Raw genomic sequence first — 26,583 nt, 5'->3', positions numbered from 1 at the left:
TTACAAAAATACTTAATAATTGCCAAAAATTCGACAAATTGTCACATCAGTGTGCTTCTTGTATGATTCTTTCATGCGTGTGAGCAACTTTTAACAAAATGTCTTGTGGGCTGCACTCAGAAGCCTGATGGGCCGCATGCAGCCCTTAGGCCGCAAGTTGCCCACCACTGCCTTTAGCCTGTCTAGACAGCATGGCATGCCAGAGTGTATTGCCCTATATGTTGCTGGTGCCACTGTGCACACAGCCTCTAGGTTCTCTGGATACATCCCTTGGGCGTTTCATTGCCTTGCACCTTGTGTAGCCATTTACACCTGTGCAAAAAGGGGGTGTAAAATAACATCAGATCAGACACTTTCCACTCATGCTGTTGATAGAGTGCTGCATTCACTTGGCCTGGATATAAACTACTGCACAATGTAAAAGGCAGCAGACAATAGGCCCTCTCTCCCCTTCTGCTGCTAGCATTCTAGGTCTTCCTGGGATATACTGATACGAAGCCTGATGAGTCTCACACACACACGCACACATACACACACAACGTGATTGCATTGTGAGAAAGAAAGGTCTGTGTGGACACAACTCAGGTGTGGTTTTGGTAACTGATTCTGAGCAGTGTGTCATGATCTGGTTCCAAAAAGATAATTGTACTGTTACCCCTTTTTGACACACACAGATAGCCAAAGTCCAGGGCCCTGCAGGTTGTTTCCACTAAAAGGAGAAACTGATGAGAGAGACAGGTATTTTCTTTGATGCAATCTGGTTTATTTACAAAGAATATACACAAAATCCTGTTTCCCTGAACACAGTAGGAACAAACAGCAGGAGAAAGTTTCTTTCCTTGCTATTCCAAGCCTGCCTTTCCAGCCAGCACTGTGCCCCAAAAGCTCACTCTCAGGGCCACATTATTAGCACTTCTGTTACTGTCAGCTTGGCTTTCTGGCTGTTTCTGTCTTCTCATACACAGACACACACGCTCCCACAAAACAGTACCCAGCGATAAACGCTCTGCCCACATAATTCTAATTCCTGGGCAGATGCACATGTGCTTTTGGTTAAGGCGCTGTATGTACCTGTGTTTAGGATGAAGACTCCTGTTATTTCATAAAGCAGCCTGTTTCTTACAGCTATTGTAAGTGAGGGGCACCCACCAGTTTCAGTTATGATTTGCTCGACCCACAACAGAACTTATAGGTTCAAAACAGTGTCCCTAAAGTTAGGCTCCTACAGAAGTGTCAATTTTCAGAGATGCTGATTTCAATTCGGAGCAGATGGGTGGTTGGTAGCTCTGAAAATCAAAATACTTGTTTAGGTGCCTAAATACGGAGATAGGAGCCTAATTTTAGGGATCCAATTTTAAAAATCTCAGTCATACTGTCAACAAGGCTTAAGGTTAGCAACAGTAATTTCAAAGACATGAAGAATTAATCAAGAAGGGCTCCTGAGATACCCTTAAGATGGAGCCTTATTTTTCTAAGGTGGTAGGATAATTTGTGTAATGCTGATATTTCAACATACTGTAATTCTTCTGGAAGCTGTACTTCTTTGAGTACTAACACAGCATCCCCTCTTATGGACTGGTCAAGTTCCAGGGACAAAAATGCCTGTATTTGTAGTTACTTACACCCACACTTTCATCATGGTGCCCACTTTGCTATCTTTTCTGTTTCAAGGTTTTTAAGTAACTATTAAATCAGCGCTTACTGTAAGATTCTTCCTATTTGTATGCAACAGTACAAACTTAATTTATGGCCATAACGTTACTTTAATGATCCATAGTTTTACAGTGACAGATGTCCAAGAATATCATTTCCAGCAAAACTGCACAAGACCTATGACGTTAACCAGAGAGTTAAACAGCTCCCAGACAAATGCAACTTCAAATTTTGCCAACGCTTTGAATGTATTTGTTCATGTTTGGACTTACGTAAGGAAAAGTTTTCATGCTACAAATTTTTTTATTAAAAACAAGTAATTAGAAATAAATAATAGTACATTTATAGTAATAAATGAACAAGCAATCTTTGCACATACTAGTAATGAATTTTCTATTATAAAACTGATGTGCAGTCCACTATATTTATTCTTTTTGTGTGTGCATCTGATATAAAAAGATAAAGTTGCTAATTTAATTTTATATTAATTTGTAGTGTTCATGTGTGCTCAAACTAGCTACACAGAGGATTTTCACCTATGTCCTTTTGAAATAATAATTATATTGGGAACATGGTCTTCTGTTCTATTTGTTAATTTTGGATACAATAAACAAACCCAAATCTTGCAAAAAAAAAAGTATCACGATAAATAGAAAGATTAATACAGTAGCTCATTTTTTCCTGATTGATCATGGGAACAGCTGATTAGTATGAAAAAGATAAGGATGCTTATACAGTAGAAAGTTTGATGATACCAGTTAGTTAAAGTGAAAAGTACATTATTTATCAGCCAAGACCATAGTTTTGCTAGCAGTGTGAAATTGCTTTGACTGGTTTCTCAAATATTAGAGAAGCAGAACTCCTCAATGCTATTCTCCTTTCTGTTTTCCAATTCATATTGGTCAAGCTGATGATACTCAAATGACACACGATTAATATGCTTGCCGCTGGACACCATTCGTAGTACAGTATTGTCACAGCCAATCTTCATTTGAGCTAATCAATGAAAAGATAGAGTTTTACATTGTGTTAGGAATTATTAAATACAAATGCATCACTTTTAGAGTATAACATGCCTAAATATATAGATGAAAGTATCCATTCTTATACAGTAACTATCCCACTATGATGAACTTTTCATCCAGCTGACTGTAGAATGATGACATCACTGAATACAAATCAAAACGTTTAAAAAAATTAAAAATACAATTTTGTATTTTCATTTTTATTATTAATTTTAAATGGTTTAACCATTTCACCAAATGTCATTCTATTTAATAACACTAATTCCACATATTATTGCCACCTGCCCCTTTTCTATGTCTGTACCCTGAAATGTATACGAACATTAAATGCCATTGATAATAATTAAAGGAAACCATTCCTGACCTTGGAGGTGTCATTAATAAGCCATTTGTGAAAGATTTCCTATTGAAAGAACGAGCATTTGCATATGGCAACACCAAGAAGATTCCTCCTAAAATAAAGGTGTGTTTAAATTCTAGTAAGGCATGCCCAAATTGGGGACAGGGTTTTCTTAAGACGACACTCCATAGGAAAACTCATGGTCAGAGTACAGTGTGCATTATAACACAGCTAATGGGAAAGCATCGAAACAGATGTCTACTTAATGTCCCATCCTTCAATCCTGCCTCTTTTCATTACAACAAAGTAAAGGGACAGGGACACATATTGGGAGAAAATGAATTTATCTTTAAAAAAAGGAATTATGGACCAATCAGCCTATATTCAATACCTGGAAAGACACTGGAACAAATTATTAATCCATTTGTAAACACTTGAAGGATAATAGGGTTATAAGGAATAGCCAGCATGGATTTGTCAAGAACAAATCATGCCAAACCAACCTAAATTCCTTCTTTGACAGAGTTACTGGCCTAGTGGATAGGGAGGAAGCAGTAGACATAATATATCTTGATTTTAGTAAGGCTTTTGACACAATCCCACCTGACATTCTCATAAGCAAACTAGGGAAATGTCATCTAGATGAAATTACTATGAAGTGGGTATACAATTGGTAGAAAAACTGTACTCAGAGAGTAGTTATCAATGGTTTTCTATCAAACTGTGAGGATGTGTCCAGCTGAGTCCTGCAGGGAACTGTCTTGGGTCTGGTACTATTCAATATTTTCATTAATGACTTAGGTAATGGAGTGGAGAGTATGCTTATAAAATTTGTGGATGACAGCAGCTGAGTGGAGCTGCTAGCACTTTGGAGAACAAGATTAGAATTCAAAATGACTTGGTAAATTGGAGAATTGGTCTGAAATCAACAATATCAAATTCAATAAAGACAAATGCAAAGTATGGCACTTGGGAAGGAAAAGTCAAATGCACAAATACAAACAGGGAATAAATGGCTAGGCAGTAGTACCGGAGAAAAAGATCTGGGGGTTACAGTGCATCAACATTGAATATGAGGCAACAATGAGACGCCATTGTGAAAAAGATGGGTGTACTAACAGGAGTGTCATATGCAAAATACAGAATGTAATTATCCCACTCTACTCAGCCCTAGTGAAACCTCATTTGGAATATTGAGTCTGGTTTTAGATACCATGCTTTAAAAATGATGAGGGCAAATTGGAGAGAGTCCAGAGGAAAGCAATAACAATAATAAGAGATTTAGAAAACCTGACCTATACAGAAAAGGTTTTAAAAACTGGCCATGTTTAGTCTTGTGAAAAGAAGACTGAGGGGAGAACTGGTAACAGTCTTCAAATATGTTAAGGGCTGTTATAAAGAGGATGGTGTTCTCCATATCCACTGAAGGTAGGAGGACAAGCCATAATCAGTTTAATCTGCAGCCAGGGAGATTTGGGTTAGAAATTAGGAAAAACTTTCTAACTATAAGGGTAGATATGCTCTGGAATAGGTTACCAAGAGTGGTTGTGGAATCCTCATCATTGGAAGTTTTAAAGAACAGATTAGACAAATACCTGTCAAGGATGATCTAGGTTTATTTGGTCCTGCCTCAGTGTGGGATGGATGGGCTAAATAACCTCTTGAGGTTACTTCCAGCACTGCATTTCTATGGATATCTGATTATTTATATGGTTATTCCACCCCATTGATTAAGAAATATCATGAGATCTGTGTTTCCACGTTGCATTACCAATGAGAGAATATGACATTCTCCTTACTATTAACCTTCCCTCCAATCAAAAGGCAGTGCAGATGTATCCCTCATGTCTTCCTCAATACTTCACCTTTGAAATATATATCTTTGTCCTATCCCTTTTTCAGAGCCCAAGCATGTCCCTTCTAGGATGAACCTGAGCAATAAAATATGAAGATTGTTCCTAAAGATTTGTGGCAGCACATTATGCTGAAACTAATCTAGCATGCTAAAAGTCAGTTCTATAGGAGTTATGTTGTTCGTCATTGCTTTTCCCATTCTCTCACCTGTCCTCATCTCTTCCTTCCTCACACTTTTTCTACACTTGTTCCCCTTCTTTTTTTCCTCCATTTCCACTGTGTTCTACTGTACCTTCTCCCCCTCTCTTTTTATTACCTCTGCTTCTCTCCCCTTCCCAAATCAATCCCTTCTCCCCTTCTCTTTTTCCCAGTCCCTGGTCTTCATCCTGTAAGTCCTCTGTGCATACACAGAGTTCTCACTGAAGTCAATGGAACTTCTCAGTATTGAGGTCCTGCAGTACTGAGCCCTGTATTTTTCATAGTTCCCCCATTATTCCGCTATATCTCTCCATCTACCTTTGTTTTCCATGCATAAGGCCCTAAACCTTGTCAGAGCTGACTGAGCCTGTCACTAAACCCTCCTCTGTGATGAGCTGCCCGAGGCGGAATCTGGCACTAAACTTTGTAAATCATTTCAAGAACTCAAAGTGGCCTTTTTATTTGGAGGGTGCCTGAGCCAACTCACCTCCCAACCCCTCAGATTCATACCGACAATATAGCATTGTGTGATTTCCCTGTCTGTCATTAACTGGAGCACTGTTTCACATTGTATTCAAGTGCTGCCTTGGAAACAATATTACCTCATAGGAACACTCTGTGTAGGCTCAGTAACATTTTTTTTTTGTCTGAGACTTTTAATTCTGTTTGCTCTGGTGTAGAGTAGTTTTTCTCAAATAGTGGATCGTGACCCCAAAGATGGAACATGAAAGACAATTGGGGGTAGGAGGAGAAGGTGTCACGAGCTACTGAATTAGAATCCAAAGCAAAGAAAATCTCATTGCCCCCCATACACCCTTACTCTTCACGATCAAGTATTCTCTGTCAACCTCTTAAAACACACACCCACAAAAATTTATTACGTAGGCTTATTATTATCCCTCATACATTTTACTCTTACTTTTATAGTACATGTAAGGAGGCTGTGAAAACCTTTTCCTTTGAATAACAACAGGTCATCAGCCTGAAAAATTTGAGGTACACTGATTTACAGCTTCTCTAAGGTCCCACATGTTGGAGGAAATGATGTAAGCAGTACATTTTTGCCTTTCCAAAGGAAGAGGATGCTCTTGGAACTAGAGCTGGTTGAAGTTTTTTGGACAGAACTCTTTTTCGTCAAAAAATGTAGATTCGGGTTCAATGAAACATTGTGCTAATTTATATTGAATTCGCCAAATTGTTTTGATCTGAACAAACAAAAAACATTTCAATTTTATAACAAAAAGGTTAAAAAAAATACATTTTGAGTTCAACAAAATATTTTGCTTGACCTGAAATTAATATATTTTTTAACTTTTTTGGTTTGCCAAACTATTTTAAATATTTGTCTTTTGGGTCAACCTGAAATTATATATCTTTATCTATATAGATATAGATTTTTTTTTTCAATTTTTCAATTCAGTCACCAAAAAATTGCTTACTTGCATGGCTGTACTTCAGACTTTATGTAACATATCAAGTACTCTTCCCTTTCCATTCAGAACTTACCCACCCTGTTTTGACCTTATCATGGGTTGCTAGGAACGTCCTTCTACAGGAGTTCTTATTGACTATTGACATATCTATAATATGCATGTGTTCTTTTAAAAAAGTTAAAGCTTAACCCTGCTGTGGTCTCTAGTGCATTCTTAGGTTCTCCAGTTAGGGGTCTTTAGGTTTCCTGCATTAAACACACTAGCTACACTCTGAACAGCTTGATTCTCAGCTTCTGCTACATGTGAAGTACCCAAACCTACGAGGAAATCAGATTCCTGCTGCACTTTCCTGCTAATGAATTATTTCATCATGCAAAAATTTAAACAGAAGAAGATCTCACCAGAACCATGAAAGGATTGGCACAGATCAGCTAGAGGGAACATCTTGGAGGGGTCTAATCCAGTTCCTCCCAACAGCTCCACAAAATCTCCCACTCCTGCGCAGCCTATTGATGGTTTCTATAAAGACAGAGATGAAAGATACATTTTGAATATACTTAATAAATTAAACAGTCATCTAACTGTAGATGGATTTTACAAATAACAATTAAGGTTTCGGATCTTGTTGGTTCTAGTAAGATGAATACAATATATGCAAACAACCATATCTAATACAGTCGGATATTATAGCTTTGGTATTGAAATACATGACCTTTGCAAAGTTAGTCAAAATTCAAATGTATTGAAATGAATTTTTGCTGCTAATATAATCCTAACTATCAATACCACACACACACACACAGTTTGTGCAAATAATTGATTTTTGGTTCACTAGCAATTCTGACAAATAAAAAAAACAAAGATGTTCCAAGTAGATCCTGAAAACAATTTTTTAAAAATTTTTTGGCAAATTGAAAAGTCAAAATAATCGTTTGGGGTCAAATGAAATGTTCAAAACAAAATGTTTCATTTCAGTTTTGAAATATATACATATGCACATACTTTTTAAAAGCAAGTTGAAGGAAATGACAAAATGTAAAGTCATTTTGAATAAAAAAAATCAACATGTTTCATTTTGACATTATTGGAATTTTGTGGGGGGTTTTCTAGATGAAAAATTGGATGAAATAACAGGAATTTGCAAAATGTTTTGGTATCACCGCATCTGTATTTTTCACCAAAAAAAGTTTTAGCCAAAAATTTCACCCAATTTATGAGATTAATTGTTGTGTTGAAAACAAATACTTTTCGAAGTGAATAACTGAATTCAGGGGTAAACAGATGCATGTTCCAATGTTTTGATATTGCTGATTAGTGTCAATAGACAATAGCAAATATAAAGTAATTAAAATAGAATCTAAATTCATCCTATCTGAAAAGAGACTCTATAAAGACTAAAAATAGCAGTGAACCTGCAGTGGCAAAGGCTTCAGTGTGTATTAAGAAAGTACATCCCCAGGGAGACCATGCAGGCCGGGGCCTGTGCAGCCCACAGTGGAGTCCATGCCGCTGCATCTTCACTCCTGTTTTTAAGCTGTGCTGGCTAAATTAAAGCTAGCATAGATATGGCCCCCTGAGATGCAATCACATCTTCTGTGGCAATGTAGACATACCTGTGATGCCAAACTACTCAAGGGAGATTAATGTGGCACTGATTATGAAGTCCAGCTGCCAATTTGTGGCCCTGTCCTGTTCACTAGTCTTTACACAAAACTCCCACTGTCTTCAATGCATGTTCAATACACAGAAAGTCAGGGCTGCCTGGTGTTTTGCCTGTTTCATCTGTCTTTAGTGTTTGATTTCAGAAGAATGTGCTAGATCACAACACTGATCCATTATCAGTTCACAGAGGATCACGATTCCATAGCTAAAATAACATTATTCACCTGATTCTCAAAGCTTAAAACTGAAAATATTTTGTCTTGAAAAATACATTTGTTCAAGTATAATTTTGGCAGAAGGATTTTTTACATTTCCCTGCCTTGCCCTAACATTAGGATAATGCCCCACTCTGTTTCACCATCCCATTACATTTCTAGATAGTTGTCAGCATGACAACTTGCATGTAACTGGGCTATGCTGTTCATTAAGTTAATTTATAATGAAACTATCAGGAGACTACAATATTCCCCCCACCCCCATTTTTCCCCTGTAGGGAGCATTGTGAAAGGAACAGAAACCCCACTTAGCTGACCTAAAATGCATTGGAGTGGGGTGAGGAAGGATTTTGGAGCCAACTCAAGAAGCCCCTCCCTGCAATCCTGTGGAAGCCCCTCAGTTTGGACTGAGGGAGCTGGGGAGTGTCTCTTTCTGCAGCCTCATTGTCTCGGAAATCCACAAAGATTTTATTCTGTGTGGCCAGCATTACCATACACCAACTCCCATTCTGCTGCTTCAGCTCATGGCAAGGGCTGTGCTCAATTAGTTTCCCCTATTACTTTTCCTGTTACAACCTCCTGTCTGCCTGTTAATGTTTAAGTCACACTCATTTTGCACACCCAACACATGCTAAATTGGTGCAAGTTACATTTCTAGCCAACTTCCACCACCATTAATGTGATTGCAGGCCCAGAGACTTCAGTGAGACAAATGGGAACCCTTGTGTGACAACAGAGATATGGATCTGTTGGTAGGATTGGACCCACAGACATTTTCAGCTAGTTTATAATGGGCAAATTCTATTTTTTCACTTAGGAGACCTACATTTATTAGGGATTGTTTTTTGCCCTGGCAGTAACCTAAGAACTAGGTTATGGTGAACACTCCCTCTCCTTGGTGAGAGACGTCTATGTAAATCCATGCAAGGATGGCCAGTAAGGCAAGGTGATATGTGAGTACTGGGTTGTGCTGGGTCCTCAGAGATTTAAGATTTACTGAGTCACCCAGACTTTTTTTTTTTTTTTTACTTAAACAATCTCTGAGCCACAAACAAAAATGTCAATGGTACCAATCAACATATGATGAGTGTGCCACAGAATTTATGAAGTGATTACAAATTATACTTCAAACTTCTCAGCCTGAACAATGCTGTTACCTGCTGTGAGATGCCTGCTGCATGAAAATTCAATACCTTAACTTTAATCATTTGCTGTTCTTTCCCATACGTTGTTTAGGGCCAAATCTTGTTTAGGGTCCAGAGAAGCAAAGAGCCCCCCCTAAATCCATGGAGAGGCAAGCAGGTTCCTCCCCAGCTCTGTGATGGAAGAGTTTAAAGCAGTTGCACAACCTGAAGATTATTAGCTGGTAGTTCTGCAAAGGAGCCAAGACAGGAGACACACCCGCTGCCAAAGGAATCTGCCCCATTCCTCCCCCCAGTCTCCATGTTATGGGAGGAAATGTTCTTTACCACACTGGGCATTCCTCCTTTTCTTGGAACCCTTTAGAACTAACAGCTGCTCACTGTTAGGTTCTGTGTGTAGTCCTCTTCAGCTCCTCCGTGGCTGAGGTGTACAGGAATCTGCTTTTCTCTGTAGATTTGAAGGGGCTTTTTGCTTGCTCTGGGCCTCCCCCTGCCATACTAATAAGCTTGTAAAACAATATCTTGAATGATAAATGGGTCTTCTTGGGAAGACCTGTTGTGGTCCAAATGGGCTACTATGATCTTCAGAGGAATCCAGCTAGCAGAGTTTCCCCGGCTCATCTCAAGGTATTAATTTCATACCTTTTCAATAGATTTCAAACCACCCCGGGTCCAATTCTGCAAGTTAATAAATCCTCTCTGCTCCTACTGAAATAAGAGGGGGCAAAGGATTCCCAGCACCTCATGGGACTAGGTTCATTGTAAATAAATTCCTATTATTAATGTCTGTCATATTAAACACACACACAACTATACAATATGCGTTATCCTTTTGTCTCTTTAGGACCTCGCTACTTGTGTCAAATGTAGACTGCATGCTCTTTCGGGCAGAAGCCATTTGTTTCTTGTGAGATGCCTACCACGTATAAGGGCACTCAAAATATTAATAATAGTAAATATACAAGTGACACTCTGCATGACCCCATTCATTATCTATACTACACTACCTCTAAAGACTGTAACTTACTAAGACACAAACAAACAACTCACCTTTAAATGGAGGCTATTTAAACGTCCCAATATAAGGTCAGATATTTTTATCACCACTGGATAGATTATGGAAAAGCTACAGTTTCTGTGCTGATGAGGAATTACCATGGTAAACCTTCCAGCAGGGGTCTGAGAGATGACATTGCAAGCTTTAGCACAAGAAAAAGATACAGTGTAATTATTTGGACAATAGGCACAATCTGCATACAGCAAAGATATATACATCCAACTGTGTTCTAGACATTCTTGATGTAATTGCAGCTCACAGGCCAAACTCACAGGGCCAGAATCTGCCCTATAGGAGGACCTCTGCTGACTTTCGCAGTTATTCTGGTGGTTTACCATGAATAGAATCTGAACTGCATGGTTCATCATTACACTCCAAAAACAGGCCAGCCTGCACTCTTCAGTGTATCCCATGTTCCCAAATAATGAATGCTAGCAAAGAACAACTCATTTTATCATTGTTTATCATAAATAGAATGCTGAAAAAAGATTCACTCAGCGTTTCCTTTAGCTAGTACATGGCATTGTTCTCCTGCAATTGTCAGCATGTCACTCAGAAGGTAATATCACATGGTAAAGAACTTAACCGAGCTCCTTTTAATTGAGTATTTTAGACTACATCTACACTACAGCTGAGGGGGTAACCCGAAGGTTTTGTAGATGTAGCCCTACTACCTTTAATCTAGCTAGTCTGCTAAGAATTGCAGTGAGGATATGGAGGCACGGGCTTGTGATTTAGGGCTTGTCTACACTTAACAACACAGTAGTGCTTAGTGAAGAAGCTACCTCTCCCGTCGGCATCAGTACTCCATCTCCCAGACAGGCAGTAGCTATAGCTACAGGAGAAGCCATTCTGATGACATAGTGCCGGAGATTAGATCAGTATAACTATGTTGCTCAGGGTGTGGATTTTCCACACCCCTGAGCGATGTAGTTATACCAATATACGTTTATAGTGTAGACCAGTGCTTAGATACACTTATGGGACATACAAGCCCACCTGCCCCCCCCCAGGTACCTGCTTGAATTGCTAGCCCACACTGAAGTTTGCCCCACTGCATCCTCACTGCTATTTTTTGCAAGCTAGCTAGATTAAAGGTAGTGCAGATATGTGTGCATGAGCTGCAAATCTTTCCCCTGACTGCAGTGCAGATGTAGCCTTAGACCCAATCCTGCAGCTGACTCTGCCTGACTTGACTCTTGTATCTTCATGGAGTCCAATTGACTCCAGTGGGGCTCTGCATGGGAGCAGGGGTTTCTCAGTGCAAGATCAAGACCTAGCTCTTCGGTCAGTATTGAATAATAAGCTAAATACTACATGAAGTCTCCTAGCTTACATTACATATCTACTAAAACATTCACAAATAACCCATGTACACTGAAAGGGATCCCATTGAAAGCAGAGAGGATGAATACTGATTTTATTTTAAAATCTTCATTAAATTTATGGATTCAGACATTATTGATGTCAGCTTACCAGGAGGCTTGTGTCTCAGTGGCGAAGAGCAGCGATTGATTGGTTTTGGCCCACCTGCTGTATTTCAGATCCTATATTTTCATTCCAAGGAATATTTTGCCTTTAAAGATGAGTTACTTCATTCTAATGTATGGCCCACAGTACAGCAAGATCCACACACAAAACCCTCTATGTGTAGCTCACCTCCTGCCCTGTTGGATCCGGGGGACCCACGCTCTGGCTCAGAATCCATCCTGAGGAGCAGTAGGAGACTGGGTGGGCTGAAGAGAGGAGTGAATGGGATCAGAGCGACACAGATCTCTCCCATCCTGGTCCTGGGGTGTGGTATTGACATTTTCTCAGAGCAGCTAGAGCCAAGGGCAGGTTCCAAAGGAACCATACTGCAGAGGAGGTATCAGAGCCCATTTGGAAGCACAAACCTCCCAAAGACCATTCAGACTTGGGGTCAGCCCCCACAGCCTTTCATATGGGGAGGGAGGAGATTAAACCCCACCCTTTCCATGGGGGATTCTCACAGAGCATCTGAGCCTCCTCCCATGGCACAGGATGGTTTGGGCCTGTAATATAAAGGAGGGCATATTCAGTTTGGGTAAGGATGGCAGAATCTCACTCTGAGTTAGCATGTTTATCAAACATATACTGGGTCGAATAATACTTGTCAAATAAATTGTTTGCTGAATTCTGTGCTATGTTTTGAGTCAATTATACAAGTCAAATATTTTTTCATTTGGTCAGTTTACAGACCTGGACAAATAATTTGAAAATATAGCCACAGAATAATTTGACAAAAATCGACATATATTTCAAATAAAATATTTTTTTTTCTCATTGCCTACCCAGATCTAGTATTTGCTAATTTAAGGTCTCTAAAGTAAATATCATTTACTCTTAGTAGACATATTAGCATTATAGACTGGAACATATCTTCTTTGAAATAAAAATTGCTTGGATCTTAAATATAGCAGGCATTCTTAAAAAATCTCTCATATTTCACTGACTTGCTTAACTTGAGACACAAGCTTAGCCTATATCAATAATTTCTGAACCAGATCGTCTGCTGGTATAAATTGTCATAGCCCCATTGAAGTTACTGAAGTGATGTCCATTTACACCAGTTGGGAATCTGGTTTTTTTAAATCTATCACTTTACTGAAGACTTTTAAATGATTTCAGAGATGGAATTAACAGCGGTTTTAAGTTTACCAGCTTCTTTTCAACTGTATTGCTTTGTAATCATAGTTTCAGTTTGGTTCCTGATTCAAATGTAACCCTTTTGACAATCCAAGGGGAACCCTGGCAATATGAAAATCAGACTTACGGAAGAGGTTGGCATTTTTCTTTATTGTAAATGTAAATCCATTCCCAGGTTCGTGAACCCTGAAGAAGATCATTGCCACATTCTGGGATGATCTGATGCTCCTTCGGATGTTGCCACTTTCACAAAAATCTATGTATCTTTCTGAAGTAGGGAGAGGATGATCCAAAGAACTAGGAAACTTCTCACCTTTGAGTATCCAGCCATCAAACACCTACAGGGGTTCAATGATTCAAAGAACAGTTCTGGTTTGTCAGCATTCTGTCAGCAGTCTCCAGAAGTGTACAGGATTACAGAGTGTAAAAGATGTAAAAGTGACTCCACGGTTAAAGATTGTATTGTGCTTTCCTCTGAAAGTGGAGTCTGAGTGAGATTTTCAAAAGCACATAAGGGAATTAGGAACACAGGACACATTTATTTTCAATGAGCTCCTAAATCCCCTAGATAGTTTTGAATATGCAATCATTAATCCCTTAAACATGAAACTTTAAACTGATCCTTCCCACAAAGATTCCACTTCAAAAAGGAATACAAACTTGCATTTAACAAATCCTTGGTAGACTCCAACCCCCTCCCACCCCATCCCCTCCCAGCTCCTTCCCTGGCCAGTGTTTAAAAACTACAGGAATTAAAAATCAGTCGCTTCCTGACATTTTTACAGAGGCTCTTGTGTTTTTTCAGACTCCTCTGCCTTGACAATGGCAATGCTTATGGACTTGATATTTCCCACAATGCTTTATGCTCCTGGAAATATGAGATCATATTGGGGAACAGTGTTAAAAGATGCTGAAAGATAACACTATATTTTGCATGATGGCAGCTGACAGAACAATGCATCTTCACGGTCAACATCCATTCTTTGAGGCTTCCTCCCTGACTCTGCTGCCTTGCCTGATGCTGCTTCCTACCCTCTGTGCATCCTGCCTCTCTGCTTCCTAAGCCCTGCTACCAGGGCTTAATTTGTGCCGGGCGTGAGCCTCAGAACCTCTAGGATTGGCAGTTCATAGCCTCTGCACCGCTGCATGCTGTCTTCAGAGCTGGACACACCCGGCCAGCAGCCACCGCTCTCCAGCTGCCCGGCTCTGAAGGCAGCACCGCTGCCAGCAGCATACCATGGTGGTTTCCAGCTATGCCCATGCTGACCTTCCCTCCCCCCCACATACACACACATCCCTCAGACATCCCCAGAGATCCTGCAATGCCTGGTCTGACACCCCCCCCCCTTTGCCCACTCTCTGCCACTGATCTCTGGGCAGTGACCCCTCAGGGCAGGGGCAGGCCTGGCCCGTGGGAGGCAGGAGGTGGCTGCGCCACTGCCAGGGGCTGGGTTTGTGTTGCTCTTCCCCAGTCCCACCTTCTCCTGGCAGCGGGAGGACACGGCTCCATCCAGTGCCCACATGTCCACGCCACAGCCCCAGATGGAGGGGAAGGTGGCCCTTGGCCCCCAACAGGGAGCTGGGCAGCAGCACCCAGGCCTCACATCAGCTCCTGGCCTATAGCGACGCACTGCTGTCCATCGTTGCCACCATAATGGTGAGTGTGGCCGGGACCTGCGCAGCAGTGAGCCCTGCCCTGGATGTACCTCACCCTCCCATCATCCCTCCTCCCAGAGTGCCTTCCAACCCCCCCTTAACCTTCCCTCTCAGAGTGCCCCCACCCACTGGCACCCCTTTCCTGGAGTGCCTCTGACCTCCTTCTGCCCCCACCCCTGGAGTGCCACCACAGCCCCCCCGAAGTGCCCCGAAGGGTGGTAATGACAATAATACAGCCGCACATTCCAAGTCATAACACCTTTCAAATTAAAGCATTGCTTGAGCCCCATCACCTCTTTCATTACAAATTAAGCTACCATGTCTAGTTCTCTGGTTCTGTAGCTATGGCCCTTGTCAAACCCACACCCTTGCTGAATCCATCTCACTTATCCTTCCCCTCACCCCAAACAGCCTTCCAAGTACTTGAGAAGGTTTGAAAGCCAGCGTTTCAGTCCAACAAGCCTGAAAAGTTTGAGTAAGAGTCTGAGGAACTGTGTGTGTGTGTTGTGTTGTGTTGTGGGTGGTTGTGTGTTGGAGGTGAAAGCGTGCTCATGGAAGCGAGGAGTCTGTGAATGCATCTGAGCACTCTGATCTTCCAGCAGTAAGGTCCATGAATGGAGTTTAAGTGACCAGATGCTCCGATTTTATAGGGACAGTCCTGATATTCGGGGCTTTTTCTTATATAGATGCCTATTACCCCCCAACCCCTGTCCCAATTTTTCACACTTGCTGTCTGGTCAGCCTAAGTTTGGTTGGGATTCTAATGCTGCTTTACCTGGTGATCACCTTGATTTTTGGTGGATGTGCTGAGAGGAAATGCACTTGTGCAGCCTTAACAGCAATTTAACAAAGTTTCTTGTGTGGGTAGGTATTGGTCCCACATCAAAGGTGCAGAAATGCAGCTGTAGTCTAGGTCAGAGAATAATTAAGTACATTTTAAGATTATATAGATTCCTATCCTGCAAACTCTACTTGCACGTAGCATCACATCAGTAAATGGCTGTGTCCATGAATAAAGGTTTTCAGGATGATGTCCTTAGATGGTACGTTCCTATTTAGACATCAAGGGCATGTATCATGTGTTCTTTTTATGTTAGCCCCAGAGGTGTCAACCAGAACAAGCTCCCATTGTGCTAGGCACTGCGCAGACAGAGTAGCAGATAATCCCTTACCCAAAGCATTTGCAATCTAACATTCCAGGTAGGTGAAAGAAACAAGTGGATGGCACTATGGGATAACAAAAATAACATGATAGCCGTATGAGCAATCCTTGGCCAATGAGTAACACTCATCTCAATTTGCCACCTGTGTGGCTCTTATTCTCATTATCTTCTTTGTCTTGCTCAGGGCTGGTCATACCATAGGTACCAAAAATAATGTTTATTTTAGCTATAATCTTACTGGTAATTGCAGTAAGTGGATCTTGCATTATATCCCAACCCAGCAAAACTAAACAGCTTCCACTAGTGGGGGGATTTGTTGCATTTTTGACACCAGGTGTTTAATCCAAAACTGCCAATGAAATTAAAAGGGTCTGTGTTTCCATATTCTCTATGATTAAAAGTAACTGGTGATGTTTCAGTCAATGAATAGAAGATGAATGTATGTATTTTATGTTTAGGTTATACTTTTCCCAGGATGTAATGTTGGTTGTATTTAATGAAGGGAAGATGGAGTGAGAATCCAATGGTTTAAAACCATCAGGTTTTTTTATTATTATTCTTCCATTATTATTACTGTTCCATTATTACTAAGCCAAGCTTTTGACTCACCTCATCTGGAATCAACACCAAACATATGTCACCAGCTCAACCTCTAATTATTAATTATTTTGACGCCTCTGCCTTTTTCCACTTGGAATGTTTTAATACTTGTTTTTAATTGGCTAGAAGTCATTCCTGAGCCCTGGCACTTCAGCATGAAAAATCAGCATGATAAATCTTCAGTGAAGAATTCCTGCCAGTATTACTGCTTGTGCTGGGTCAGACCTTTTTCTTCCATGTCTTTCCTTTTAATGAGGGAGACATGATAGGTGAGGTAATATATTCTATTGGACTGATTTATATTTATCTTAGACAATCTGGTTACCTTCCCCAGACCTGAAGAAGAGCTCTACAAAGCTCCAAAGCTTGCACTTTCACCAACAGAAGTTGGTCCACTAAAAAATATCACCTCATCCACTTTGTCTCTCTTTCTCTCTCCCTGGAACCAAGTTGGCTATAACATTTCCTTTGCATCTCACCCTGGGGATTGTACTGATCACTAAAGAACATTACAGTAAACACGTCATTGCCAGAACAAATTAAGTACCTGCACTACAATTAGCTTAAATGAACAATTACTCTTTGAGCACTGATTCACTTGCCTTCTCATTGTTTTTACTCAGCAATCAGTTGTTTTCGTGGAGCACTCCTTGACTCCAGATCCTGCAAACGTTTAGGTGAGGAATCCTTATGTTTATATGGTAAGGACTTCTTACCTAAAGCTGCAGGATCAGGCCCCAGATCTTCTAGAGCTGCAAATCTTTATCAAGTGGCTCCCCCCTGGAGGGAAGGAAAATTCACAGTCCTCTTGTGAAGTTCTGTCTTAATTTTTTTGACCTGCAGAAAAGATCCAGTCCCAAATGTCATGGATCCATAGGAGGCCAGAACCAGCCTCCCCAGTATCACTTCTTCAGCCCCCCAGTATCACTCACTAGCAATGTGGCAGCTGTGGCAAGGCAGAGACTACAAAAGAGAAATACAGTATGGAGCTGTATTTTCATGGGGAAGTCAAAAGTGACTATGTTCATTCTACACCTCCTCCTCTTATTCCCCTGCCTCATCCACAGACCCCACACATGTATAGCCACCTCCGATGTTAAGATTAGGGGGCACGATGAGGTCATGACACTGATGAGGTTCAACAAGGACAAGTGCAGAGTCCAGCACTTAGGTTGGAAGAATCCCATGCACTGCTACAGACTGGGGACGGACTGGCTAGACAGCAGTTCTGCAGAATAGGACCTGAGGGTTACAGTGGACAATGATTAGGGGGCTGGAGCACATGACTTATGAGGATAGGCTTGGTTAGCCTGCAGATGAGAAGAATGAGAGGGGGATTTGACAGCAGCCTTCATCTACCTGAAAGGGGGTTCCAGGGAGGCTGGAGCTAGGCTGTTCTCAGTGGTAGTAGATGACAGAACAAGGAGCAATGTTTTCACGTTGCAGTGGGGGAGGTCTAGGTTGGATATTAGGAAAACGTTTTTCACTAGGAGGGTGGTGAAGCACTGGAATGGGTTACCTAGGGAGGTGGTGGAATCTCCATCCTTAGAGGTTTTTAAGGTGCGGCTTGACAAAGCCCTGGCTGGGATGATTTAGCTGGGGTTGGTCCTGCTTTGAGCAGGGGGTTGAACTAGATGATCTCCTGAGGCCCCTTCCAACTTATTTTTCTATGACACAGGCACTTTGAAGCCTCCCTCTGGTCTCATTAACTGAATTAAAATCTTGGTGGAAGTTTCTCCCTACTGTAGCCACTGAAGTCAGGGTTTTCCAGTGACGTTTTCTTAGTTCTGGAACACAACTGACCGTGAGTCATGGAGTTCATCCCGGTTAAAGAGAACGCCATGAAACGCTCCTTGGATCCAGTGAAGAGAAAGAAAGCAACAAGCCACTCGTCAGTAAACTAATGCTAATTGACTGCGCTGTGGCAATCCTCTAGCGGTAACAGCCCTTCCGAGCCCTACACTGGTATCAACAGCGTTCCTGTGATTCATCGCCTTACAAAGGCAACAACAAAGCAACGCTAATGAGGCTAAGAGAGGTGCCCTGCCTTGACCCGGCTTCTCGTAAACGTAACACATGAAAGCAGGGGGGAGAAATAGCCAGGGGCGCGCTGTTGGATTGGAGACAAAGTCTATGGGGAAGTTCTGAAACTCTTGCACTGCAGTGGAGAAGGCACTGACCCCGCATCAGGGGAGAGTTTCAGAAACGCCTACGGGGTTTAGGAGCACAAGTCCCAATGACAGTTACTTCTGGAACCCCAAACATACCCGTACACACACACATTGCGGGGTATGCGCTCTGCTCCGTCCGCCAACCCGCGCAGATGCAACGCTCTGGCTAGGAGAAGGAGGATAAAAGTCTCCTCGGGAGGTGCCAGCCTCTTACCTTCAAGATATCTCCCCCTTGGCAGTCAATATTGACGAAGTCATAGTCTATTGTGATGAGCTCCTCCGGCTCGCCTATGAAAAAGGTGGCACAGTGCAGCTGGGGCTGCTCGGCGGTGAAGGTGAACTGCCCTTCTACGCTCAGCATGTCGATGCATCCTGGAGAGACAGAGCCACAGCTCAGCGCCGCGCCCTGCCGGGAGACAGAGCCGCGGGCCGGCTCCCTCTGAGCCGAGCGCAGTAAGCACCGATCCCGTCTCCCTCCTCCTCCCACGGGGAGAACGCTGCGGGAACTCGGAGGCTGCTCGGCTGCTCGGCTGGGCATTGAGAAGATGCGGCTGGTGTGTGTGTGTAAAAGGGGACCAGTGGACAATCGCCTGTTCAATTCCCCCGCCGATCGCCTTTAATCTCAACTCGCCCGAGAGCTCTCAATACCTTCCCCCACCGAGGCCCGCAGCCTACAAGCGTGAGGGGCTTGGACCTCCGAGCCTGGGGTCCAGCTGACCGGCCCATCTCCCACTCCCTTCACCCAGGACCCTCCCCCCAGTTCCGAGCTCAAAGCCTGGATCCTTCGTCCTCAGCAGCGTCCTGCCGAGCTCCTTCAGCCCAGATCACACGTGTCTGAGCTCTCCGCCCTGATCTGCCCCGCCCCGCCAAGAAACTCACCTGCAGCCCCCTGCCCAAGGGTCCCCCAGGTCAGAGCCCCAGCTCTGAGCTCTCTCCAGGACTCCCCCCTTAGCAGAGACGCGAAGAAACTCACTGAGCGCCCGATGGTAGAGCTGCCTGTCGGACAATTCCCGCTTCAGGTCTGCACTGAGGAGCAGAATGGGGTCGTCCTCACCCGCATCCTTCACCTGGGCAAAGCAAACACATGGGCAGGAAGAGCCTGGGCCAAGGTGAAATGGTCTCATCATAGCAGCCGTCCCTCGCCCTGCACCTCCCCAAAATAGATGTCAACGGACGGAATCCCTTCCGCAGGAATGGTCCGGCACCGAGAAAGCTTCATCTGAAACTTCCTGCCTGGCACCGTCTAAAGCAATCAGCTTGAGAGGGGACCAGAGCTGGCGAGAGGGAGATCAATCCCGATGCACAGAGCACGGTGAGTCTCTTAATCCCTTAACAGGCTAAGAAAAGGGCCACTAAATGGGGGAGAGGACCCACTGCCTTTAGTGTTCCCCTCTAGTCTGCTCCAGCGGATTTGGGAGGGGAAGGAGGAGACAGACAGGACGCCCTAAACCTGGAACTGCGCGTTGGAAGAAGGCAGGAGAAGGTGTGATGAGTTGTGATAAGTGTCAGTCGCATTGCTCACCTCCAGGTATCTGGTTTCCCCCTTGAGTGCTGCCAAGAAGATCAGGATGCAGTGGCACTGAAGTCTGAAAGCAGAAGCCATGCTGGCACTTCCTCTCTGGTCCCTCCCTCTGGCACACTAACTTTTCTTTCTTGTCTGTGCTGATAGGCAGCAGCCTGTGGGGTTTCTTTGACAGACCCTTTTTATAGAGCCGTTGGAAGGGGAGGCACTTGGTCCCTGTACTGATAGGGTAACCCATGGTAACTGAATAACTATCTCAGTGACAAAGTACGTCGGTATGACGAGGGTCCAAATCACAGCCACAAATTTCCAAGCCCGTCTAGCTCTTCTCATTGGCAGCTGTCTTTTCTACTTACCTGTCTGGCATAGTTAATCAGCGACAGGGAGAAGCGTACTGTCCCTCTGCTCCTGCTAAACATGGGACTGCCACAGTTAGAATTAGCCCCGTCTGTCCAAAGGCAAAGCAGGAAATAAAGAGCCTCCCTGCATCCCTCTCCCCTTACATGGAATTTCACAGCACCTCCAGGAAGTTTGACTCATCCAGGAATGGTGACAGCAGCATCAGCAGCATCTCACACTGGCCCAGAACCTGTTCAGACACTATGTTAACTGGACCCTCTGACAGCATGGGTGTCTGCAATGCTATCAGTGCCTAAAAGGGCTCGTACCAATTGTTTGCTAGACACTGAGGTGCTTTAGATGGTGTTATATGAACATTAATTAATTATCCCTCACAACACCCTTGTGCAGGAGGTAGGCAAATGGGATCTCCTCTCCTAGAACAGGTGCATACTGGGTAGAACAAGGTCTACCCAGCAGCTACTAGAGTAGCAGGGTGGAAGATCCAGTCAGGGACCTCTGCCTTCTCTTCCCTGCCTGTCTTGGTTGGGAGCAGCTCCCATTTGCAACAGGTTCTATATAATTTCCCCCAGACACAAAGGCTCTGTGGAGGTAAGAGCAGGAGGGAGAGGGCAGAGCAAGTCCCAGAAAGCAGCAGCATTTCCCCAGCAGCTCAGTCATTACGAGTTGCCCATTTGAAGGGATTTATGTCATCAGAGACAATAGTTTAGAGTCCTTTACTAATCACTAGAATCCTGTCAATGAAAGTGTCACACAATTCCTATTTTAGAGTTTACTTTCATGTAACCTGTTTCCCCTTAGCCTCTGTATTTTAATTTATGGTTTTGTGTTGCATCAAAAATCTTCATAATGAAATATAAACTGAGAAATTATCTCCCCATCTTTTGGCCTTTCCAAAAATGGCTTGTTTCTCAGTGTGTAAAATGTCTCATGCATTCAGTTCACATACAACTTTTAAACACTGACATCAAGTTTTGTTTAAAGTTATTAAAACTGGTCTTGTGAACAGAGTAGTTAATTGGTGGCCGACCCAGAGATGAAATAGTGGGTTTGTCTTCGATTAATCTGCTCTGAAATGTTTAAATACTGCAGTTCTAGGCTGAGATTTTTCAAAGGCACCTAAGAGAGTAAAACACCAAATCCCATTGCCTCGGGCTCCTATGAAAATTACAACTCTAAGCCCCTGGTCATGCTATCATAGAGAAGGAAACTAGAGAAGTAAATGTGTAGCAGCAAGAGTCCCTGGGAACATTACATCTGATTGGAGATGGAGATATATCAGCCAGGGCCCTGCTCTCACTCATTCTCCTGTAGCAGAATTTAGCATCATTCAGTTTGTATTATCAGATGTTCACTTTTCAAACCGAATAAAACAAATGTAAAAAAAAATATATAGGCCAAGATGAGAGCGTAACAGACAACTGTTTTATGAGGGCAAATCTAGAACAAGTCAAAGCTATAGCTGAAATGTTGCCGTCTCAGAATTGTGATACAGTTCTGATTCAACCACTGCAGCAGCCTAGCATCCAAGCCTGATCCTCTTGTGCTGCAGCCCGCTGGAGACACTGCACAGAATTTAGTCCATTGGCGCATGTCTCCTGATGGCTTTCAGGCCCTGAACCCTGGAATAGCTGAAGACACAGAGAATGTTTGGTAAGCATGTGAGAGTGTCACACATTACTTCCAGGTTCTTGATCATTTCAAGCTTGTGACAAGCCACTCACATAATGAATAAACAGTAACAACATAACCAGGTGGTCCTTAAATCTCACCGATTTTGCTCACATTTGAAATTTAAGCCTTTTGTAAAATATGCACCAGAGGTGTCCCCAGTGATGGCTGATACCTTATTGAGGAGCCCAGTTGATCTCTCAGATTTGCTAGATGCTCAGGATCACATTGAAGAAAAATTGGGTGCAGTTGTGAGTGAAGTGACTTGCCTGTGAGATTTACAGCACTTTTGGTCTGGCCACAAACAGCTTCACTGTTGTGGTTCATTGCTTCTAGTCCTGGCTAGAAACATGTGTTGGCAAGGAACACAGCCGATCCTTTTGGAACCTCAAACAGAGGTTTGGTTCAAGTTCAGTCCTAAACGTGAGCAAGAGGTTCATTGGTCTTATTATATTTAAACCAGTTACCCACTAGGAATACAATTATTTGTACTTCAAAACAGTCATGAAGAGATCCAATTAGATGGAAACACACGGCGGCAATTATTTAAACACACTTTAAACCACTCCCCCCAAATATTTTTTTAAATTACTCTAGATATTCATTTAAGGGGCTCTTGAGCTTTAGAATCAAAATCCAAGGCCATGGGCCAAATTCTCTTCTTATTTACATTACTTCAGATCCCTAAAGGTCAATGGGGTTGCACTGCTGTAAGTGAGGACAGAACATGGTCTTCTAAATCATAAAAAATTATCATTTATATTCTCTCTTACTCAGAACCCTTTCTATGGTTGATAGATCAGAAGGAAAAACTTTTTCACTAAGCGGGTGGTGAAGCACTGGAATGGATTACTTGGGGGTGGGGGTGGAATCTCCATCCTTAGAGATTTTTAAGGCCTGGCTTCACAAAGCCCTGGCTGGGATGATTTAGTCAGGGTGGATCCTGCTTTGAGCAAAGGATTGTACTAGATGACCTCCTGAGGTCACTTCCAATCCTAATCTTCTATGGTTCTAGGATTCAATGATTCTAAGGCCTGGTACGGCATTCAGTTGCTGTGGGAGAAATATAAGATTTCCAATATTGTATAATCAGTTTTCAGAATGCACTGTAGGAATAATTCCTGTGTCCTGGTTAAACTTGAAATCATCTGTAAGTCTACTAACATAAAGTGTTGAGAACTATTAGCAATTTCATGCTCCAGTATGCAATATTTCACTGTTACTTCATGCCAATACACACTCATTAATGAACAGCCTTCTGCAACATATGGAGTGAATCCCTCTCTTGTTTATAACGCCAATGAGTTTTTGGGAACCAGAATTGACTCCAAAAATGCTTCTCTTGGACTCCTTTTGAAGAAGAGCTTTTGTGAATTAATTAATTTTGTTATAAATCTTTAGAGCAGGCTGTTCAACTATGGCCCCTGGGGCCTCTTGTAGCACTCAAGACTCTAAATTGTGACCATTGACGGTCACTATGGTTTTTCTACTTCCTAACCGGAGCAGTGTCCATATTTCTCACTGCAGTATTCTTGTTCAAGACTCTTATTGCAGAGCTACCTTTTGAGGAAATGTGACTTTGACAATAGACCAAAAAAAAAACAAAAAAACCAAACAAACCAGAAAGAAATTTGAAGTTTTCACAGCATCCAAAATGCTTTTTACATATTTTATAAGTGAAAAGCATCCCAAATGTCATGCATACCCTTAAGCAAACCAATGGGGCATTATTTTTCCTTCCATTAATTGACTCATGATAACACTTGCTTGGACATGTCTTTTATTAATATCCAGTTATATAACCTAATAAAACATATTTTCAGTCTGACCCTGCTTCAGGCTAAATAATTTAGTTTTTCTCATATTATTTGGGTTTAGCCTACACTAGCAAACTAAATAGCTGTAATTCACTACCAGTGTAGCTCCACCAGTGGCATAAATGGCGGAGGTTGCTGTGCAGATAGTGTAAACACTCAGATTCTGTCTACGTGAATTTCCACCAGTGAAGCTGCACCACAGGTGAATTACAGCTAAGAAGTCTGGTAGCATGGATGCAGCCTCAGTCATGTCAAATATAGAATTTAGGGTTATTAGAGCTAGGTTGTGTTTTTTTTTCCTTGAGATTAAACTGAGAGTTTGGGAGAATCCTCTTGGCATGTACTATAAATTCTCAGTGGCTTGCTCAGAGCTTGTAAGCATCTGTAACACAGTGTGAGTAGCCTAAAGGCTGACTCACCACTCTGGGCACTTGGTAAATGCCCCCACATGGGCTAAATTTGGAAGATAATTTGCCAAGGATTGAATGATTTAACCAATTAACAAAGTGGCTCAGCTCCTCAGATGAGAAGAGCTAAAAGAGACACAGGAATAGAGAAGCGAGGTAAACTGGAAGGAAGGTCCAGAGAAGCCCAGAATCTCAGGGAGGTGAGCTTTCTCCACCTGTGTCTAGGGAGCATTTAAGAACCTCAAGCTGTGGGGAACTTGTTCTGTTATATTCAGACTGTAAATAAAGCAGTTGATATGGAACTTGCCACGAGTTCTGGGTGAGGACTATTTGCAGTAAGGAATCCAGAGTGAGGGAAACCCGCCCTGTGACAGCATCTCTTAAGCTTTTACCTCAGACAGGAGCTCTCAATTAAAGTAAATAAGAGCTGGGGAAAATACAGCTGAACGGTACAAATATCTAAATGAAATTCATTTGCCAGATGCTTTCAGAAACCAAGAGCTGCTTTGTGTTAGTATAATACCCTGCGTAGTGTAAGTGTGTATGATGGAGTCTCCCTCAAGCTCAGAACCCCAGTGAGATGAGGAGCCTGCTACTCAGGCTGCTACTCAGGCTGTAGAAACTTGCCTTGAAGGTTCTAGGCTTGCTCCTCAGTGACAGCCATGGGGTCTGTGTGTGTAATGGCCACATGTGATTACATGGCAAGACTGTCAAAATACTGGGGTTTGTCTGCAAACTGATATCTAAAACAGTGAAAGAGGAACCTGCGCTGGGAACGTGATATAGGAGTCCATCCCCAGCAGCATGAAGAGCAGGCTCTCTCTGAAATTCACTGGAACAAGAATTTCCCATAAGCAGAAGGAGCCCAACCTGGGATTCCAGATGCAGTACCAGATTTTGGCTTATTGAAACACTGCCACATCATACTTTCAATCCAGTGGAAGTTCAGGGCTTGATTCCTTCCTGGTCAGAAAGTTTGCCTTGCCAGGGCAATCATAGAGGTTTTTGTATTAATTTAGATTGTGGGTCCAAAGAGTCAAAGGTGTTAACATGACCTTGTCACTGTCCAACTTTAAACAGTGTTAAACAAGATTCAGGGTTTGATATCAAGAGATTAATACCATGTATTAATACTTAAGTACCATGGCAAACACACCATTAAAAATATTTTAACCCTTTATTAAGGATACAGAAAAGAGGGAAAAACAGTTAAAGCTTTTGAAATGTAAAGAGTTAAGTAAGGCTTTAATTTTAATGACATGCCTTCTTCCCTTTCCCTCTAGCTGGGGAGTTTTTAAAAGGAAGCCTCCTCCCCCATTTGACAGTCTTTTAGATGGTATTAGAGATGCTAATAATGGTCATTTTGGGTGGGGGGAGGGGGGAAAGAAGTTAGGTGAACTGAACTGGAGCGGTTATTGTTATAATCCAATCCTGTTTCCACAAAACAAGACAAACACACACAAAAAGGGAGAGAAAGGAACAGCAAAGGGAGAAAATGCAGCTTCTGTCCCTGGAGCTGCCTCTCACTTGCAACCTCACTGCTGGAGAAAGATGGGCACAGCACATGGCCTTATCGGCCACTCCAAGACTTGGCAAACTGATACTGGCAGCGGGTGGTTGAGGTCATTGCTTTCGGTTGCCTCTCTGGACATAGGCTCACAGCAGTGTTGCAAAATATACATGCATTGCTAGCTAAGGCCAAACTGGTATTTAACAGACGGCAAAAGGAGAGGGATAGGAAAGAGAAGAAATAAGGTGGGGAAGGAAAAGGACAAACAGGGAAGAAGACGGGGATGACAAAGTCTTACTGTGATGCTGGCACATCAGGTGCCAGCTCATGCCAAGGCCCCCAGGCTTCACTGAAGACTGACAAATGCATAGCTGGAAACCAGTGTGGCTAACATGCATTGTTAAAATAGATATTAGTGTTGTAAGAATGTGTTTGGTGTTTAGACTTGTAGGATGCTGAA

General features: G+C 42.5%; 1 protein-coding gene across 1 annotated transcript; it reads right to left on the bottom strand.

The window, feature by feature from the left end:
• Positions 1-747: 747 nt before the first annotated feature.
• On the bottom strand, positions 748-20,486 carry CRHBP (corticotropin releasing hormone binding protein). Its single transcript, XM_067568642.1, has 7 exons — positions 20,359-20,486; positions 19,810-19,903; positions 19,051-19,208; positions 13,374-13,584; positions 10,573-10,721; positions 6,905-7,022; positions 748-2,649 (listed from the first exon to the last, which is right to left on the bottom strand). The coding sequence occupies exons 1-7, from the start codon at positions 20,437-20,439 to the stop codon at positions 2,492-2,494; spliced, it is 969 nt and encodes a 322-aa protein (XP_067424743.1). The 5' UTR covers positions 20,440-20,486; the 3' UTR covers positions 748-2,491.
• Positions 20,487-26,583: the final 6,097 nt, after the last annotated feature.

Source organism: Emydura macquarii, unplaced genomic scaffold (assembly GCF_026122565.2).
Source record: "Emydura macquarii macquarii isolate MOO-44397 ecotype Brisbane River unplaced genomic scaffold, CSIRO-AGI_Emac_v2 contig_2897, whole genome shotgun sequence".
Taxonomy (NCBI): domain Eukaryota; kingdom Metazoa; phylum Chordata; order Testudines; family Chelidae; genus Emydura; species Emydura macquarii.
This window is presented reverse-complemented; position numbering and strand designations above follow the sequence as displayed.

Excerpts from the sequence above, each read along its gene's own strand:
- CRHBP (XM_067568642.1), bottom strand. The coding sequence starts at position 20,439 with ATGGCTTCTGCTTTCAGACTTCAGTGCCACTGCATCCTGATCTTCTTG. Across the intron at positions 19,209-19,809 it reads GCTCTACCATCGGGCGCTCA|GATGCATCGACATGCTGAGC; the intron begins GTGAGTTTCTTC and ends CTGTCTCTCCAG. Across the intron at positions 13,585-19,050 it reads AAGGGGGAGATATCTTGAAG|GTGTTTGATGGCTGGATACT; the intron begins GTAAGAGGCTGG and ends GAACCCCTGTAG.